The 18,987-nt window shown below is 45.5% G+C and overlaps 1 protein-coding gene across 1 annotated transcript in view; it reads right to left on the bottom strand.

Moving 5' to 3' along the window:
• Positions 1-1,096: 1,096 nt before the first annotated feature.
• LOC129763149 (excitatory amino acid transporter 3-like) overlaps positions 1,097-18,987 on the bottom strand; it is a 54,626-nt gene continuing 36,735 nt past the window's right edge. The window contains exons 2-4 of the mRNA XM_055761951.1: positions 1,648-2,005; positions 1,384-1,589; positions 1,097-1,324 (exon numbers count right to left, since the gene is read on the bottom strand). Coding sequence (XP_055617926.1) covers positions 1,165-1,324; positions 1,384-1,589; positions 1,648-2,005 — 724 coding nt within the window. The 3' untranslated portion in view covers positions 1,097-1,164. The remainder of the gene's footprint in view (positions 1,325-1,383; positions 1,590-1,647; positions 2,006-18,987) is intronic.

An 18,987-nucleotide genomic window follows, 5' to 3' on the forward strand; every position in this document is an offset into this window, starting at 1 on the left:
GTTGCATTCACAACATGATGAAGTACTCGGGAGTAATGGTCGACGACCGGCTGAATTTCAACAACCACGTCGACTACAACGCTATCTTCCGTATCAATACTGCGGTACGTAGCGCCAGACTGGTCTGCGGTTCTCGAAACTCATTGGAATCGCAGGAAGCTGGACCGTTCATTTCGGCTTATGGCGAGTTGCGAGCGTTTAGGACGATCTCGTTGGAACCATTATGCGTTATCGGCGGCATGATCCCGATTGGCCCGATTCCGATTGGCACCCTGGTGAAAGATGGCGAGTGCTGTAGACGGATGGAAACCAGTGGTATCCGGAAAACAGCGAGAGCAGAATCACTATTGATGTGGCAGCAGGAATGGGACACGGCGGAGAATGGTGGTGATGGACGTATGGGCTCATACTGGTACTATCGACATGATTGAACAGGAAGCACGGAGAAGGTACGCAGTTTATGTCTGGCCATGGCTGCTTCAGGAATTATTTACACCGGTTCGGGCACGCAAGGTCGCCACTCTGTCCGGAATGTAGAGATGTAGAGGACACACCGCAACACGTCGTATTTGTATGTCCCAGGCTCACCGAAAGGCGGAAGGATGTACCTCATGCCGGGAATATCGTGGAGGAAGTGTGTCACCTAGAACGCAGTGAATATAGCAATCGTTCACATCATGTCCGTGCTGCAGCGGAAGTGGAGAGCCACCAGCGCGCTGAAAACGCATGACTGTTCAAGGTGAATAACTGCCAGGACTGCTCCGAGAGTAGCTGTGACGGAATGCGTACTACCTAATCGGGGCTCCGCTGGGAAGGGAAATCCTGTGAGGGTGACTGTGACGGGCGCACGTTACTTTTGAGAGCGCATTCGAATCAGTTCATGTCTCGACAGGTGAGAAACCCCTCGAGGGTGGCTGTGACGGGTTGTCTCTGAAATTTTGGATAGGGTGTTTTTTCGAGGTGGTGAACATTTCGTATGGGGTAACTTTTTAAAATTCGAGATGACGATTTTCATTGGCACCCTAGTGGACTCCAACAGAATACAGCCGTCTCAAACAATAATAATTTCAACTTATATCACAATTTTCACAGTCATCCTTATGTAGTATTTATTTCATGCACCTAAAAACAATTGTGTTTCATAGGCAACTGAATTATGATTTTTCAACTATTTGAGTCAGGCTTTGTTGTACAAATTTCTTCAGTCTCTGCTGCCACCGGATTTTCTAAACCAGGTTCAAGCAAATCCTTTCTCCTGTAGTGTGCAACTATACCAACTCCGAAGCAATCACCCAGAACATTTGTTACCGCACGGAATCGGTTACTGAAAAGATTTAAAAAAATGACTAGAAGCATACTGATAGTTTACTAAAATATACTTACACTAGCCAATCCAAAGCGATGATAAGGGAAACATCTTCGCTGGGAAGGCCGATTGAATCCAACACCATTACAAGTGTAACTAGGCCTCCTTGCGGCACCGCAGCTGCACCAATACTCGCGGCAGTGGCTGTTATTGCAACCGCTATTATGTTTCCAATCGTCAAGTCGATTCCTCGGAGCTGAGCAATGAAGAGTGCCGCAACTGCCTGCAAAAAGTGAACAATCACACAATTACTACGGAAGCTGATGAATCTGGGCAAGTACCTCATAAAGCGCCGTTCCATCCATATTAATGGTTGTTCCGATTGGAATGAGGAAGCGGGTTATTCGAGTGTCGATATGGTTCTTCTCCTCCAAGCATTGCAGCGTAACGGGAAGCGTAGCCGCACTGGATGAAGTCCCGAAGGCTGTTAGAATCGCCTGTCCCATGTTAGCGAGGAAGGGATACGGATTTTTACGAGTTGCAATAAAATATATTGCCGGAAGTAATATAAAACCGTGAAAAACGATTCCGCAAACCACGACCACAAAGTACAGTCCAAGTTTTTCAAAAACATCTGCAAGGTCATCCATTTCCAGAAGTTTAGCCATTATAAGGGATAAAATACCTATAGGTGAGAGCCTGTGTTGAAAATAAGATATTGCTTAGTATCGTGTGTATTTTCATATTCCATTTTGATAAACATAACACTCCTCTACTCGCGCACTGGTCTCACAGATCGAGAAATCAATAATTCGTTCATTTCTCAGAAAACATCAACACTACGACTTTGCGATTCTCTCTAGTTCCCTAGTTCATTGTTTAGCGTATCGCATGTGTTGGTATGAAGGGGACGTGTGTCACTTTTTTACCACTTTCGGTCTGTGACACCGACGCGAGTATAGGAGTACCTTTTTGGACAAGTGACTTTAATCCTGTTTTAGATTATGGCGTGGAATATTTATTGAATACTAGCTGACCCGGCAAACTTCGTCCCGCCCAGAATGGATTTTTGTTATGAATACTTTCAAACATTCACGTTTTCTTAATAAGTGAACGTTCAACATTTTAATTGACCCTTTACAATTTCATTTTACCATAACTTTCCTAGTACTTCTACCAAAACTCGTCATTATGATATTCTCGTATAATATTCACAACTCTCGTTCTAGATTATTCAATCAGTTGCAAATAACATGTTTCTCCGTTAAGGCGGGTTTAGAGTTCCTCTGAACGTGAACATGAACAAGTGGTGAAAAGGAACGATTATTTTACGGTGAACAACATTGCGAACAAACATCTAAAAAAATCGTGGTGAATAGAATGTTTTTGTTCACGTTCACATTCTTGTTAAAAGTTCGCCAGTAAACGTGAAGTAAATAAACATGAAGCTCGATGTTTATTTACTTCACATAAAGTAATTGGGATAAAATATACAGTTGTTCACGAATCAACGCGAAGCAACGAAGTTTTTGAACCCATGCAGAGATCTGATAGAATGAAACTGCATCCCTATGGATTTTTTTTAATTGAAAACTCGAGAGTTGCATAACATATCCTTTTACAGTTCACGGTGAAATAATTTTCAGAATGCCTTGGGACATTCGAACATGAACATGAACGGGGAAATATTTTGACGTCTTTATGTAACGTTTGGGCGTCGCCAAAATTAGGGTCTCTATGAAAAAGCCCGACAGCACACGCAACGCGGCGCTTCACGTCCATCTTCTCAGCAGCCAAATTGCCAACCGCTCGACAAAAAATAGAAAAACAACAACTGTCAAGAGGAGAAAAGAAAAAAGTAATTCGAAGAGTAAATTTTCTGCCGGACAGACGGCCAGTCGTGTGTTAATTAAGTTTTGTGATTTGTCTCGTGGCACGAGGCGGACCAAGTGGTGGCCATTAGTAAGCCCAAGGGCATTGTGCTTGGCCCAGAAGGCATTAAAGGTGATTTGTGTGGCCCAAAGGGCATTCTGGGCACAATTCTCAGCACCCAGTAGGTGCGCTTGGTGTGGCTAGGAGGGCATTTGGCACTCACGGCGTCGAGGCCACGAGCGTGGTGGCCCGAAACGTCCGGGGACCTGTAGAAATCTCCCCAGGACATCTGGATCGAGCGACGAGCTCTCCCCATGACACCGGGATCGAGTGACGGGCTCTCCCCAGGACACCGGGATCGAGCGACGAGCTCTCCCCAGGACACCGGGATCGAGCGACGAGCTCTTACCAGGACACCGGGATCGAGCGACGAGCTCTCCCCAGGACACTGGGATCGAGCGACAGGCTCTCCCCAGGACACCGGGATCGAGCGACGAGCTCTCCCCAGGACACTGGGATCGAGCGACAGGCTCTCCCCAGGACACCGGGATCGAGCGACGAGCTCTCCCCCAGGGCTGTGGGATCGAGCGACGAGCTCTCCCCAGCACGCCGGGATCGAGCGACGAGCTCTCCCCAGGACACCGGGATCGAGCGACGAGCTCTTTCCCAGGGCTGTGGGATCGAGCGACGAGCTCTCCCCAGCACACCGGAATCGAGCGACGGGCTCTCCCAGGACAGCAAACGTGATTTGGTCGGCAGATGACGCAGGTGAGCGCTGGGTGAATGTTTTTTTTTATTTTTTTTTTTTCATAGAGGTGAGGAACGCTCTACCAGCCTTATCTGGGAAGGGTTAACCCAGACGTCGAGTGGGGATCGCACCCACAAAAACCAAGCCCTCTACTCGTTGCCTTATTCCCCCTGGGACCACATCTAGGCGACTACTTCAGGGGGTGGCTGTGCTCATGCACTCTTCGAGTTTTCAACGCTGACTAGCGTTGTCCTTCCCTTTTTCTCAATATTTTTTCCTCTCTATCCGCTTTTCAGTTCGCTGCGCTTACGTCCTCTTCGCTCGCATCCACTTACCCGTCGAGACGTGTACCGATTAGGAATTGCCCTCCAACTTGACGCGCAACCCGTCACAGTCACCCTCGCGGGGTTTCTCACCTGTCGAGACGTGCACCGATTAGGAAGCGCCCTCCAACTTGACGCGCGCCCCGTCACAGTCACCCTCGCAGGATTTCTCTTCCCATCGGAGCGCCGATTAGGTAGTGCCCTCCAACATGACGCGCACTCCGTCACAGCTACTCTCGTGGGGTATGCACCATTTTGATCATGGCTTCATTCTTGATGCTCGTTCCTTCGAAACATTTGCGGTGTTCCTCCATCCAGGCCACGATCAGGCGTTGTCAGGCAGGCCTTTTGCTGTTCTCCGCGGCAGTATCCGTTTACCTGTCGAGACGTGCACCGATTAGGAAGCGCCCTCCAACTTGACGCGCGCCCCGTCACAGTCACCCTCGCAGGATTTCTCTTCCCATCGGAGCGCCGATTAGGTAGTGCCCTCCAACATGACGCGCACTCCGTCACAGCAGCTCTCGTGGGGTATACACCAGTTTGAAGACGCCCTCCTTGACACTCACTCCGTCGCAGTTATTAAATCGGCATCCGTTTACCTGTCGAGACGTGCACCGATTAGGAAGCGCCCTCCAACTTGACGCACGCCCCGTCACAGTAACCCTCGCAGGATTTCTCTTCCCAGCGGAGAGCCGATTAGGTGGTGCCCTCCAACATAACGCGCACCCCGTCACAGCTACTCTAGTGAGGTACCATCTCTTGCAACAGCCGTCGCCGTTGATCACCTTTCACCGTCGGGCGTTGTAAGCACTTTGGTCAGCCCTCCACCTTCGCTGCAGCTCCGACATGATTTGTGTGATTGCACTGCTCACGGCATTCCAGATCATCTCGTCGCGACACATCTCCTCCACAATATTCCCGACATGAAGTGCAGGCAGCCCCTCGCGCCTTTCGGTGAACCTGGGACAGACAAAAACGACGTGCTCCGGTGTTTCCTCCATATCTCCACACTCCGGACAGAGGGGTGAAAGTGCGTGCCCGAACCGGTGTAGATATTGCCTGAAACAGCCATGTCCAGACAGAAACTGCGTCAAGTAGAAGTTAACTTCACCGTGTTTTTTCGGTTCAACCAGGTCGAAAGTACCGGTATCAGCCTGTACGTCCATCTACCATTTTCTGCCGTATCCCATTCATACTGGCATTTGTCCAACGACTCCGCTCTCATCAATTTCCGGATACCTCTGCTTTCCCGTCGCTTGTAGCACTCGCTATCTTCCGCCAGAGTGATGTAGATGGGAATCATTCCGGCGATTACACACACAGCTTCTGTCAAAATGGTCCTATAAGCACTTACGACTCGCATGGCCATGAGTCGGAATGTGCTGTTCAGCTTCCTCCGATTTCGGTGGGTTTCCAGAGCCGCCAACCAGGCAGGGCCACCATACCTCAGAATCGACGAAGATACACTTGCCAGGAGACGCCTCTTGCTGCTGCTTGGGCCAAAGCTATTTGGCATGATCCTCGCCACCACGTTGATGGCCTTTGATGCCTTCCCACTTGCATAGTCGACGTGCTGATTGAAGTTCAGGCGGTCGTCGATCATGACTCCGAGGTACTTCACCGCCCGCTTCGAAACGATGGTATGTCCTCCGACCGATACCTCTGCCCGCAGCGCTGCCTTACGATTGCTCACTAACAGCACCTCGGTTTTGTGATGTGCCATCTGGAGCTTTACGCTGTCCATCCAACTACCGATCATGTCTACAGCCTCAGTCGCCAACATTTCCACCTCCTGAAGCGTCTCGCCGATTACCGTTGTTACGATGTCGTCCGCGAAGCCCACGATCTCCACACCTCTGGGTAGCTTCAGCGTTAGAACACCGTTGTACATCGTGTTCCAAAGCGTAGGACCTAGGATGGAACCTTGTGGAACTCCCGCCGAGATATTCTTCAGTATCTGTCCCCTGTCTGTGTTGTATACCAGGATCCGATTCTGGAAATAACTCCTCAGTATCCTGTACAGGTAGCCAGGGACCTTCAATCTGTGTAGCGCCTCGGCGATGGCCTCCCAGCTGGCACTATTGAAGGCGTTCTTCACGTCAATCAAAATCACCGCGCAGTAACGGTCGCCTCTTCGTTTTTGTTTAAGCGAGACCTGAGCTTCCTCGATAACTGTCCGAATAGCGTCCACTGTCGACTTTCCTTTCCGGAACCCGAACTGCATTTTCGACAATCCGTGGTCATCCTCCGTGCATTTCACCAGTCTGTTGAGAATAACTCTCTCCAAGAGCTTTCCCAAAGTATCCAACAAACAAATAGGCCTATACGACGCTGGATCTCCAGGTGGCTTTCCTGGTTTCGGGAGCAGCACCAACTTTTGTATCTTCCATTTCGCAGGGAAGAGACCGTCATCCAGGCATTTCTGCAGCACAACCCTGAACATGTTGGGGAAAGCAAGGATCGCCGATTTCAGGGCCACATTGGGAATTCCGTCGGGGCCGGGTGCTTTTTTCAACTTTAGACCTTTGCGTCTTGTGCGTTCTCTGCTTCGTCCTCACCGTACAGTGTGGGGGGCCAGGTCGGTGGGTCGTGCTGCGGAACGAGTCCATTCACAATGACCTCGAGTTTTTCCGGACATAATTCCATGGGAGTCGTTGAACTACGGAATTTCACCATCACGATTCGATATGCTTCACACCAAGGATTTGCGTCGACGTCTCGACACAGCTCCCTATAGCAGTTCGATTTGCTCCTACGTATCTCTCGTTTCAAGGCGGCTCTGGTCGCTCGGAAAGACGCGCGGTGCTCCTCTCTCTCTACATCGGTTCGTGCCCTCTGGACTCTTCTTCTGGCTCGTAGACAGTGAGCGCGGAGGATGCTGAGTGTCTCGTTCCACCAGTAGGCTGGACGTCGTTCATTCGTCGGGTTCAGTCTTCTCGGAATCGCTGTATCGCATGCCCTCACCAATGTTTCTGTCAGCCCGTCGGCGCTCAGATTAGGAGTTCTGCTGTCTATGCGTAGTGCTTCGACGAAAAGCTCCTTGTCAAAAACCTTTGTCCTCCACTTCCGCTCAAAGGTTCTTGTATTCCGTACCGCTGCGGGATTCCGTTGGCCGACACTATACAGGATTGCCTGGTGGTCGCTGTGTGTGTATCCCTCCGACACTCTCCACTTCGTGTATGCCGCCAGTGATGGACTGCAGAAAGTTACATCGATGATGGATTCGCGGCCGTCCCTTCGAAAGGTGCTGCTAGTGCCTTCGTTCAGAAGTGTGACGTCTAGTTTTGCGAAGGCTTCTAGTAGGCTGTACCCCCTGGCGTTGGTACATCTGCTTCCCCACTCCTCAGCCCAGGCGTTGAAGTCTCCTCCGATGATGGCTGGTTTGCGGCCGCTGACCTTATCCGTGAGTACGTCCAACATCTCGTGAAACTGCTCCGCTGACCATCTTGGGGGTGCATAGCAACTACACATGAAGATTCCGTTGATTTTGACGATCACGAAACCTTCCTGTGAGCTTTCCACACCTCTTCGATGGATGGGGTACCTTCCCATCACTAGTATTGCAGCCATCCCTGCTTTATCCACCACCCAGTTTCCGTTATCGCGAGGAACTCGGTACGGTTCTGCGATCATTGCAACGTCGCATTTAGTTTCAATTGTTGACTGCCACAACAATTGCTGTGCTATGCCGCAATGATTGAGGTTGAGCTGGGTAACCTCCATTACTGCGAACCCGCAATCGCCTTTTTGTACGCCGGACATTTGAAGCTACCTGTGACGTGGTCGTTTCCGTCCTCCTCATTGCACAACATGCACCTCGGTTGCTTTGTGCAGTCTCTAGCAACGTGACCTTTCGTCCCGCACTTCCTGCACAATTTCGATCTGTCAGGACCACCGCAGTTTTTCGCCTGGTGACCGAAGCCCATGCATTGAAAGCATCTCTCCATTTGCTTGGCCATACGAGGGGTAGCTTTCATCGGGCACACGGACCACTCCACTTTTATTTTACCCTTCTCCACCAGTTTATTCGCAGCTTGTTTCGAGAGCCGTATCGAGGCCGTTTGTGTCCCACCGTACGCCTTTCTCAGCCGGATTGTCATCGGCACATCGCCAAGGTCACATTGTGACTGTAACGCAGTTTTCAATTCCTCAACAGTCGTGATCTCGTCCAGATACCGGCACTCGATGGTTGATTCCTGAGAGAGAGCTCTCACCTTCGCCTCCTCCCCTAATGACTTCTCAATGAGTTGTTTGAAAGCACTCTTAACCGCTGGATCTTTTTTAAGCTCGAAGAGCATCTCGCCTTTCTGCGTGCGCCTAGTTTTCACGACGTTCTCGCCCAGTGTCTGCAACTCCGGATCGTCTCTCACTTTCCGAAGGATAGCTGCGTACGATACTCCTGCTGACACTTCAACGATCAGAGTATCGCCCTTGATTCGCTCCACTCAAGGTCCGAGTTTTTTCTTTTCCTGCTCAACTTTTTTCTTCTTCTCCTTCTGTTTTTTGCGTTTTTCTGCCTGGTTACCGACAGTACGCCATTCACTGCTTTCACCTCCTTTCGCGTTACTCAGATCGTTCTTGGCCTTTTTCAGCTCTTCTTCTTCTCCTGGGGTGTCCCTCCTTCTCTTGTCCGATCGTGTGTTCAGAGGACCCTTCGGCGTCTCAAGTATCTCGACGGGTTTCTCCTTCGCCTCGAGCAGAGCCTTTTCAGCACACTCTGCTCTCATCTGCAGCTCCTTATGCTCGCGTTCAGCAACCATGACGGCTGATCTGATGCTCGTCACCAGATGTTTTATTTTTAAGTGGACATTGTTTTTGTCCTTCACGAACTCGTGAAGTTCGTTGACCTTTTTCCTAACGTCCGTGATGCTGAGCCTCCCAAGTTGCCCTTCTTGGGATGCGCTTGAGGTCAGCGTAAACAACTGGCTCTGTACGGAGCCAAGATCTTCTTGGAATGCTTGGGCAGCAAACACTTCTTGTGGTTTTGTGTTGCTTGTACTCGTTGTGGCTACTCGAGTGACAGGTGACCTCAGCATTCGCCCGCTTCTCGCGAACACATTCTCCTCTCCATCGTTTGTTGGTGTGTTATTGCTACTATTCATATTTTTCTGGGTCCCAACAATCTCCGCTCGTTGTACATAGTCGCTACCAGTGATCCCATGGTTATCTTTGCAAGCAGTGAGGTCATGCAGGGGTTGACACGGTCCTTCATGGGGACCGTGTTCAGAGCCAGATCAGCGCAAGTCAGGAATGTGACATCTGACGCCTAGTACCTAGTGCCTGGGCCTAGACGAGCATCGAACGTACCCGAAGACTTGCCAAGTTATTACCGGGACGGGGGCAACCGCACTATTAGCCCAAACGCCATTTCAGGACGGTGTCACCCTTCCTTACTTAGGGAACAGGATAGTACGACTGTCAGCCTTTTGCGTCGAATGTAAATCATTTCCTGATCATGTCCGTTTTCCGTATCGTACCAGTATGTCGTAAACAGGATCTTACTGGCGTCAATCCTGATGTGCCGGGCACTCCCTTCGTTGCTCCTGTACACGATATTTCCCCCGTGCCGTCTCCCTAGGCTTTACCGCGCCCTTACTCGCGTTGTCACCCGATTAGTCGCCTTCTACGACAGGGACAGGGACCAAGACCTGAAGTGCTATTCTAGGCCGGCAGCTCCACGGCGTAGCGCTGGGTGAATGTGTGTGTGGGTGTGTGTGTGTGTGTGTGAGCAGGGAGGCATAGAGGGGAAAACCCAAAATTTAACATATATGCACCACTGTTTCCACGTCCACGTTCACCGAAGTCGGTGAACTATGGTGAATTCACCAACATCTCGATTCCACGGTGGAAATTCAGAATCGTAGTGAAATATTAAATTAATCTATTTTTATCAATATGAATTGTGTTTAAATATGTTTTCCACTAGCAAATGTTTCTTCCTATCGTTACAGGATGTTTTCCTCGCGTTTTTTGTATGGACTGATAAATTATTATCAAAAAAGAGTTTGTTCATGTTCACGTTCACGAGAACTCTAAACCGGCCTTTACGTGGAATATATTTATTGACCCTGAAACCTCTATATGCCAAATTTGGTTCCATTTACTTGATTAGTTCTCAAGTTATGCAACCCTCCCTATTAGAGAGGGAGGAGGAGTGTTGAACCACCACAGAAACATTTATGGCCCATCACGCATGCACCTTGACAATACCGTGGGGAATGGCCTGGCAAAAATTTTCAACCTCTTTGCAACATTTTTTCAGAAAGTTTATATTGAAACATCTGGGAAGGACCAAGATCGTGATTTCTTTGCATTCTTTTCCATGTGATGTTGGCGTCAGACAACTAACATACTATGAAATTTTTGACGCAATACATAAGCTTGACGTCTCGAAAGGGTCAGGTCCTGACGGAATTCCAGCGGTTTTTATAAAAATTTTGGCATCTGATTCAACTTATCCACTTTTATGGCTTTTCAATGAGTAATTGAAATCAGAAAGGTTTCCAAAAATACGGAAAAACTCCTTTCATGTGCCAATCTTCAAATCCGGTGATAGATCGGATGCACGAAATTATCGTGGAGTAGCAATAATTTCTTTCATTCCAAAACCCTTTGAAGCCATAATAAACCAGAAACTTTTTCAACAACTAAAACACAAGTTACGCATAAGCAACACGGTTTTTTTTCAAAGGACGCAACAATAATCATGTGACGGTAATACCATTCCCTTACCGCTCACATTTTCTGTCTGCTGCATCGGTAATTGGCACTATTAATTATGCAACAAAGGAAGCCTCATATCAAGAGTCTCGCTGTGAACATTCGAACAACAGCAATATTCTTACGCCGAAAAAGGCGACTTATACTTAAAAAAAAGGGATAGAAGTCAAGCTATTGGAATGGCTAGAAACATATTTGACTGACCACATGCAAATAGCAAGATTTAATGGGAAAATTTCGAAACCAATCATTGTTGCATCTGAAATTCCTCAAGGCTCTCATTTGGGACCACTTTTGTTCATTTTATTCGTTAATGATGTTTGTGTTTTTCTTAAAACTGGTCTTCATATCGTCTCCCTCCATATGAGGCACATTGCATGCTAATCAATATGAAAAGCTAAAGAACGTCGGAACTCTGCCATGATTCTATTTATTTTTGACATCATATCTGATGTTTTTCAACTCTGACCGGATGGTATCCCTCATCCGGTCAGAGTTGAAAATCAGGACACCTGTCACAGTTACGATTATGACCATTGTGATTCTTTGAGATATATATATATATATAAATAAAAACGTGCTCCCGTGGCCGAGTGGTTAGCGTCAAACCTAACATGCCGGGGGTTCGGGTTCGATTCCCGTTCTGGTCGGGGAAATTTTTCTTCAAAGAAATTTCCTCTGACTTGCACTGTGGTCACGCGTATTCTAGAGCTTGCCACTCAGAATGCATTCAAGGCGTGTTATTTGGCATAGAAATCTCAACTAAGTACTAATGAAAATGACGCAAGCAATACTACGTTGAGACGGCAGAGTTCCTCTAGGAACGTTAGTGCCATATAAGAAGAAGAAGATATAAATAAAAATGGAAGGCTAAATGTGTTGATCATCAATATAGCGGAGAGATGAATCGAAAAATCTTCGGAAAACTTTGAAGCAAAGTCTTCCGACTTTCGAATTTTCGCAAATTGGATTCCCATATGTTTTACAATTACATCGTGATAATCGTGGACAGTCCATTCGGTGTTTGCGACATAGCTAATAAGAAATATTGTCAAAATATTGAGAAAATCGACCCGTTAGGCCAACGCCAACTTAACAAAAATATATATATTAAAAAAATAGCAAGGGTGACGTAGGACTATCGTTGATTTAGAGATCATTTGTTTGAAGTTGAATCTAAATCCATTCTGAATGAATGAATATTTGGGGGACTTCGAAAACGAGAGCGTTACGTTGGAGGCACAAGTTTTTATGCATCCAATGTTGGAAACAAAAAAACATGTTCTGAAGAATAATCTTCAGAAACTTTCCTGCTAACTGCACTTGATTGACAAATCACAAAACCAAATGTATGTGGTCGCAGTATTGTATGGATAGAAAACATTAAAATAAACTCGCTTGAATGTAATTTTCAATTCCAAGGGGAACTGGCAGATTATTTTGCAGCAACGATGACATCTTTCCGGATACTTCTCGATTCTGCTCGAAGTCCACTAGTGGTTAATGCTAACTCGATAACCACCTGTTGATTGCACTTGATTGAAAAATTACAAAATCAAATGTATTTGGTCGCTGTGTTATATGGTTAGAAAACATTAAAATAAACTCTTTCGCATGATTGTATTTTTCAATTCCCAGGGAACCGGCAGATTATTTTTCAGCAACGATTAGATCTTTCCGGAATTTTCTCGATGCTGAATGGCATCCAAACGAATATACTCCTTTCAGTTTGGCCTGCAAAAAACGTTTCTGAACTCTAATCCATCAAATTTGGAGCCATGAAAAGGGCCGTTGATTATATGCTAAGCTAATATAACACGCTCTCCTCGGATACGATGAGCCAGCTGGATGTCCTTGGGCATGATGCGGCGCGTTTTGCATGGATAGCACACAAATTGGTGTCTTCGAATAGGCCTCCTGCTGCGTCATAACCGCGGAACTTTGGAAGCGCAAATCGGTTTTGAAGTCCTGAGCAATTCAACGAACCAAATGCTGGAAAGGTAGCTTGTGGATCAGCAATCCGGTCGACTTCTGATAGCGACGAATTTCACGCAAAGTTCCCGGTCGATAGCGATGTGGCTTCTTCACACTTCCTGCGTCATATTATGAACCATAAAAGTTTACGAGCGGCGCTCGCTTATATACCGATTGGTGATTTCAATAGCCTGTTTTGAAAGCAATTTTAAGGCTATTGAAACAAGTTTTTGGATGAAAAAGTAACAAGTATATACGCGTAGACATTTTATCTTTCGAATCATTTTCATACCATTTTCGTTCAGTTTTTTAAGAGCTATTAACGCTCAAAATCTCGGTCTCCGGCGTAACGCTTTCGTTTTCGAAACTTCGATTTTATTTTGGGACAACCGGATATTCGGATAAAGACAGAAAACTCGTCAGTTATATCACACACGTCTTTATTGCTCGAAGTTTAGATACAGAGTAAAAATAAAATGGATGCCGTAAGAGGCTCGAGAGAATATACAGGAGAGATAAACGTTACACTGCTAAACGATATAACGCAAATTATACCTCAATACCCCTCCTTAATTTGTGGAATCTCGCAGTCCTATGGCAGCTCGAAGACGTTGAAATTGGCCAGTAGCCAAACCCTTCGTAAGGATGTCAGCTTCTTGCATTTGCGTTGGTATGTACTGCAGCACAATGCTTCCTTGCTGAACCAAATTCCTTATGAAGCAATCCTTGATATCAATGTGTTTGAGTCTGCTCCTATCGTGAGGTTCTTCAATTATCCTTATTGTGGACTGATTGTCCTCATAGTACGGTATTGGCGTTTCGATTTTATAGCCAATATCTTCAAGTAAACGCATCAACCATACTCCATCACATGTTGCCTCGCAAAGAGCACATAACTCGGCTTCGGTCGAAGACAAAAATACTGCACGCTGCTTCCGGGTCGTCCAAATCACTGTGCAGTCAAATACCTTGAAAAGATATCCAGTAATTGATCTCCTGTCGCTGATATCGTTTGCCCAGTCAGCATCACAGAAAGCTGTCATCAAATGACAATCATTTCGTCCCGTATATATCAGTTCTAGATCGAGCGTGCCCTTGATATAACGCAAAACACGTTTTAAATGAATCCAATGCGCTTCTGTTGGACATGATTGGAATTGGCTGTAATAATTTACCGCAGCCGACAGATCCGGACGAGTAGTAAGGGTTACATACATGAGACAGCCTATTAGTTCTCTGTATGGCTTACTCGTACGATTCTCTTCAATACCCTTCTCCAAACGTAGGCGGCACTCCATCGGTACAGAGCTTGCCTTACAATCGGTCATGTTGAAACGATCGAGTAAAGCTTCCAGGTATCTTCGTTGACTGATCCTCATCGTTCTACGTTTTAGGTCCAGTTCAACTTTCATACCGAGAAAACTAAAAATTTCTCCTCCATTTGTCATTTCAAACCCCTAAAATAGATCCAACTGTTACTCTTTATATGCTCACAAAACTTTGGTCTTCAATAAAAAAGGTTTTATTCAAAAACATAATAGACTGAAAATAGTTCTGATTCTGCAACGCCGCAAATAGATCTCATTATATTACGCATTAGGGATCATTGAAACATTGCCCATCGACCACTATTTTATTTTTTCAGACAGTCTCAGCTCAATAGAGCCAATCCGCTCAATGAAAGTTGATAAATGCTCATCTTATTTCCTAACAAGAATAAGACAACTATTGAGTGTTTTGGTCGAAAAATTATTCAAGATTACCTTAGCATGGGTTCCCTCTCATTGCTCGATTCCGGGGAATGAGAAAACGGACTCGCTAGCTAAGGTGGGCGCTTTAGAAGGCACACTTTTTGAAAGGCAAATTGCTTATAATGAATTTTTCTACATTCCTCGTCAGTATACGCTCGTAAGTTGGCAGCGCATGTGGAGTGGTGAAGAGTTCGGTCGTTGGTTACACACGATTATCCCTAAGGTCTCGACGAGTGCATGGTTCAAGGGATTGAATGTAGGTCGTTAGGCTGACGCCATATGAGCCTTAATAAAAATATATATTTTGGATAAAAAAAAATAGATCTCAGAATCAGGACGTGCTAAATCAGGACAGATGGTAACCCTAATCATATCACAGTGGCCTTAGAAGTATTATTAGGATAGATTACCTTGGATTACCGAAGAACAAATAACATTAAATATAGTCCTATTAATCGTATTATGAGCCTCTGTAACGAACACAGTGAAATAGTTGATGTAACCATGTTAATGCTTGAAGAAATTAGTTAAATTTACCGTCATTAAATATTTGGGCAGCAATGTAGTCTACGCTGGTTTGACGGAATTCATAAATAAATAACTATTTTTTTTCCAAAATATATATTTTTATCAAGGCTCATATGGCGTTAGCTTGACGGGGCCGGAGTACAATATTTTGACAGTTTTTCTTATTATCTATGTTAGTAATATGTAACCGATTACTCGCGGTCGGCTCGAGGTTAGTATTACAAGTGTTCTCGTAATTGGGATGTTGCTGTCTCCAATGCTCTGTACCTGTGCACGACACGGGATACTTCCTATTGGGATGCAGCTGACCATTAATCAGCAACGCCCCCCTAGTCTGTACCCCATATCTAGCGTGGTGCGTCTTCCCGACTCGAGGAATTCAGGATAGAATGGTCACTAGCCGGCGCAATCATCAGCTCGTCTAGAGTTGTCATGAGCGGTACAACCTTTGACTCTTGTTGAATCATCAGTGGACTGCACAACCTTTGGCCCGTGTATCTGTAAAGAGTGTGTGTATGTATTGCCGCGACTAAGTAAAAGTTTATAGATCGGATAGGAGGGATATGAAACAGGGACACAACGAAGGAAACATCATTAAACGTTGACATCGGCGTTTCTGAGGAACAGGTATAGATGAAGCAGAAGATCAGGATCACGGCTACCTAAGATATCCCGGACGGGGATATCCGATTGTCTGCCTTTTGCTCTCAGTGCTCTAGAGAGCTGAGAGCGAGCAGTATGGAACCGGATACACGACCAGACAACATGCTCTATGTCGTGGTAGCCATCGCCACAATCACAAAGATTGTTTGCTGCGAGCCCAATGCGATAGAGATGCGCGTTTAGGTTGTAGTGATTGGACATGAGCCGAGATATCACGCGAATGAAATCACGACCTACATTCAATCCCTTAAACCAAGCACTCGTCGAAACCTTAGGGATAATCGTGTGTAACCAACGACCGAACTCATCTTCACTCCACATGTGCTGCCAACTAACGAGTGTGTCCTGACGAGGAATGTGAAAAAAATCATTATAGGCAATTTGCCTTTTAAAAAGTGTGCCTTCTGAAGCGCCCACCTTAGCTAGCGAGTCCGCTTTCTCATTCCCCGGAATCGAGCAATGAGAGGGAACTCATGCTAGGGTAATCTTGAATAATTTTTCGACCAAAACACTCAATAGATGTCTTATTCTTGTTAGGAAATATGATGAGCGTTTATCAACTTTCATTGAGCGGATTGCCTCTATTGAGCTGAGACTGTCTGAAACTATTTAACTTATGTAACTTGTTAAATTCGCCTTTAAAAATTAAATGAAATGATTATCCAGCTACCTTTATTTAGTTCTAAGTACAGGGTCTTTCAGATTAAACGCTCACGCAAAAAATATCGAATAGCTCCTTATAATTTTTTTTTTCGCTCCGTCGATGGTAACACTGCATTTCTCACTTCGGGACAATAATATTCAGCTACTCGTTCAGTTTGATCGAATGGTTTTTAGTGTCAAGATGTACAATTTATAAGAAAGTGTATCGCCAATGAAACGTTGTTGTTTCTGCGTAGAGTTTTCAGAGATCGCGTCATCTCCAATCGCTTTCCTGCTCTGTTTAACTGTGGATGGAATTGGCCGCCGTATAGTCCGGATTCAAGTCCGCTCGATTACTTCCTCTGGGGGTACGTGAAGGACCGTTGCTATGTTAATAAGCCACAAAATTTGAAGAAACTTAAGGCAGTATTCTAGTCTAGAAATTTGAAAAAAAAAACAGAAAAAATTTCCTTCATATTTCTGTTGTTTAGGCATCCCAGAATATACCCTAGAACGGACTTACCGAAAATCCCATTATTTACTGAGTTAGAGCTATTTTAGTGATGCGGTATCTAAACTGGTACGGCTATAACAATGAACTTCAAACGCGTTTTTCTCGAAACAAGTTTTTTTTTCAAACTGGCGTACACGATATCTCAAGTTCTACTGAACCGATTCATGTCGAATTTATATGGATACAATCTGCAGGCATCTCTCTATCGCATGAACCTCTAAAAAAATCATATTTTTTAAATTTTACTATTTTTAAAAAAATCGGGAAACGTGAGAAAAAAACGTTTCAAACCACATTTTGGTTTTCAGACGGCCGCCATTTTGTCAAAAAAATATGTTTTTAACTTGTCCGAAGTTCATGCGATAGCGGCATCTTTACTGATTTAGAATCTGTTCGATTTTTTTTGTTTCAAATAACCAGAAGGGTTGGAATCGTGTACGTCATGGCACAACTTTTTTGACGTAGGACTACGTCTAACCGGAAGATATAGGGGGTAAAATGAAAATCTAGGCACTAAACAAGTAGGAAAAAATGCAAGATTTGGAACGCTTATAACTCGAGCATTTCTCAATAGATCGCAAAGGTTTTTGCATCAATTGATAGGAAATATATCTACGCATCTATCATAACGAATAACATTTCATTTTTCTTGAGATAAATAATTGAATAATTGTGAAATATCAAGCATTGTCAAAATGCACTATGTGCCCATTTTTGATTGGTCCATTTTGTGCTCCTCATATCGTACCGACCAAAACGGGCAACCAGAGCAGCAGCGAAATAGAATGAAGCACGATTGGAAAGGAAAAAGAAAAAAATAATGAAACATTGGTCGCAGTCTCACACATGCGTAATTCTCGAGCCAGCCAGTCAGCTTAAAAATCCCCGCTCCGCTGCCGTAACGATCATTCTTTGTGTGGGCACCGACTGGACAACATCGTTGCTGGACGAGCTGGACGGCGAGGGATCGAGTGCCTTTCTCAAGGCAAGAGGGCGGAGGTGGTAGCGCTGGAGTAGAGTAGAGTAGAGTTTTCAAAGGGCCTTTCTCAAGGCTAGAGACGAATGAACTGCAAAAGTTTAAAGTCTCTATAATACAATACCTTCCTTCCTTCCGTAAGGTTCATTCTCATTCAAACCGTACACCACATCGGTTCGCATCACAACACATCAATAAACCAACCCAAGCAGCCATGTCTGGACATGGTAAAGGAGGAAAAGTTAAGGGAAAGGCAAAATCCCGCTCGAACCGTGTTGATCTGGAGTTCCCCGCAAGGGTAGCTAGGCCGAGCGCGTTAGTACCAGTGCACCAGTCCACCTAGCCGGCGTTATATAGTTTCGGCCGCTGAAGTGATCGGAACAGAACACATTCGGTTCGGTGGACATCAAGACAACAGGCAGTTGCAGCGAGTGGCGAGTGGCAAACGCAATCGCAAAACGGCATCAGGTAGCAGAAGAAAAAAGTTTGTTCTTTATACAAACTGCTTTGGTGGCAAATCCAGAACAAGGCGGCATCGAGGGCGTTCGAAATGGTTTTTTTCAAAAGCACGAGTACTAAGTTTTCTAAATTGGAACCATTCCATAAAACAAGGCGCTTTTCAGGGCCATTAAACCTTCCAAAAAAGAGTTTAGGAAATACAGTTCAATGCTTTCTAAAACATTATCCAAAACAATAATAAAACACAAATTGATTTTTTCATAATTTGTTTGCCAGGATATGATGAGTATGTGAATTTGGCAGTTGTTCTGAGCTTATTGATTTTCACCAATTCTTAAATTGCGCTAGAGTATAAAACACGCGGACCCCAAAAAATATCTTATTTTCTTTCAAACCGTAAACCCGTGTGGTTGTACGGCATCGGCATCGTGGACGTAACAAAGGAGGACAAGTTAAGGGAAAGGCAAAGTCTCACTCGAACCGTGCAGATCTCCAGTTCCCTGTTGGCCGC

The sequence above is a fragment of the Toxorhynchites rutilus genome, chromosome 1 (genome assembly GCF_029784135.1).
Source record: "Toxorhynchites rutilus septentrionalis strain SRP chromosome 1, ASM2978413v1, whole genome shotgun sequence".
NCBI classification, from domain to species: Eukaryota; Metazoa; Arthropoda; class Insecta; order Diptera; family Culicidae; genus Toxorhynchites; species Toxorhynchites rutilus.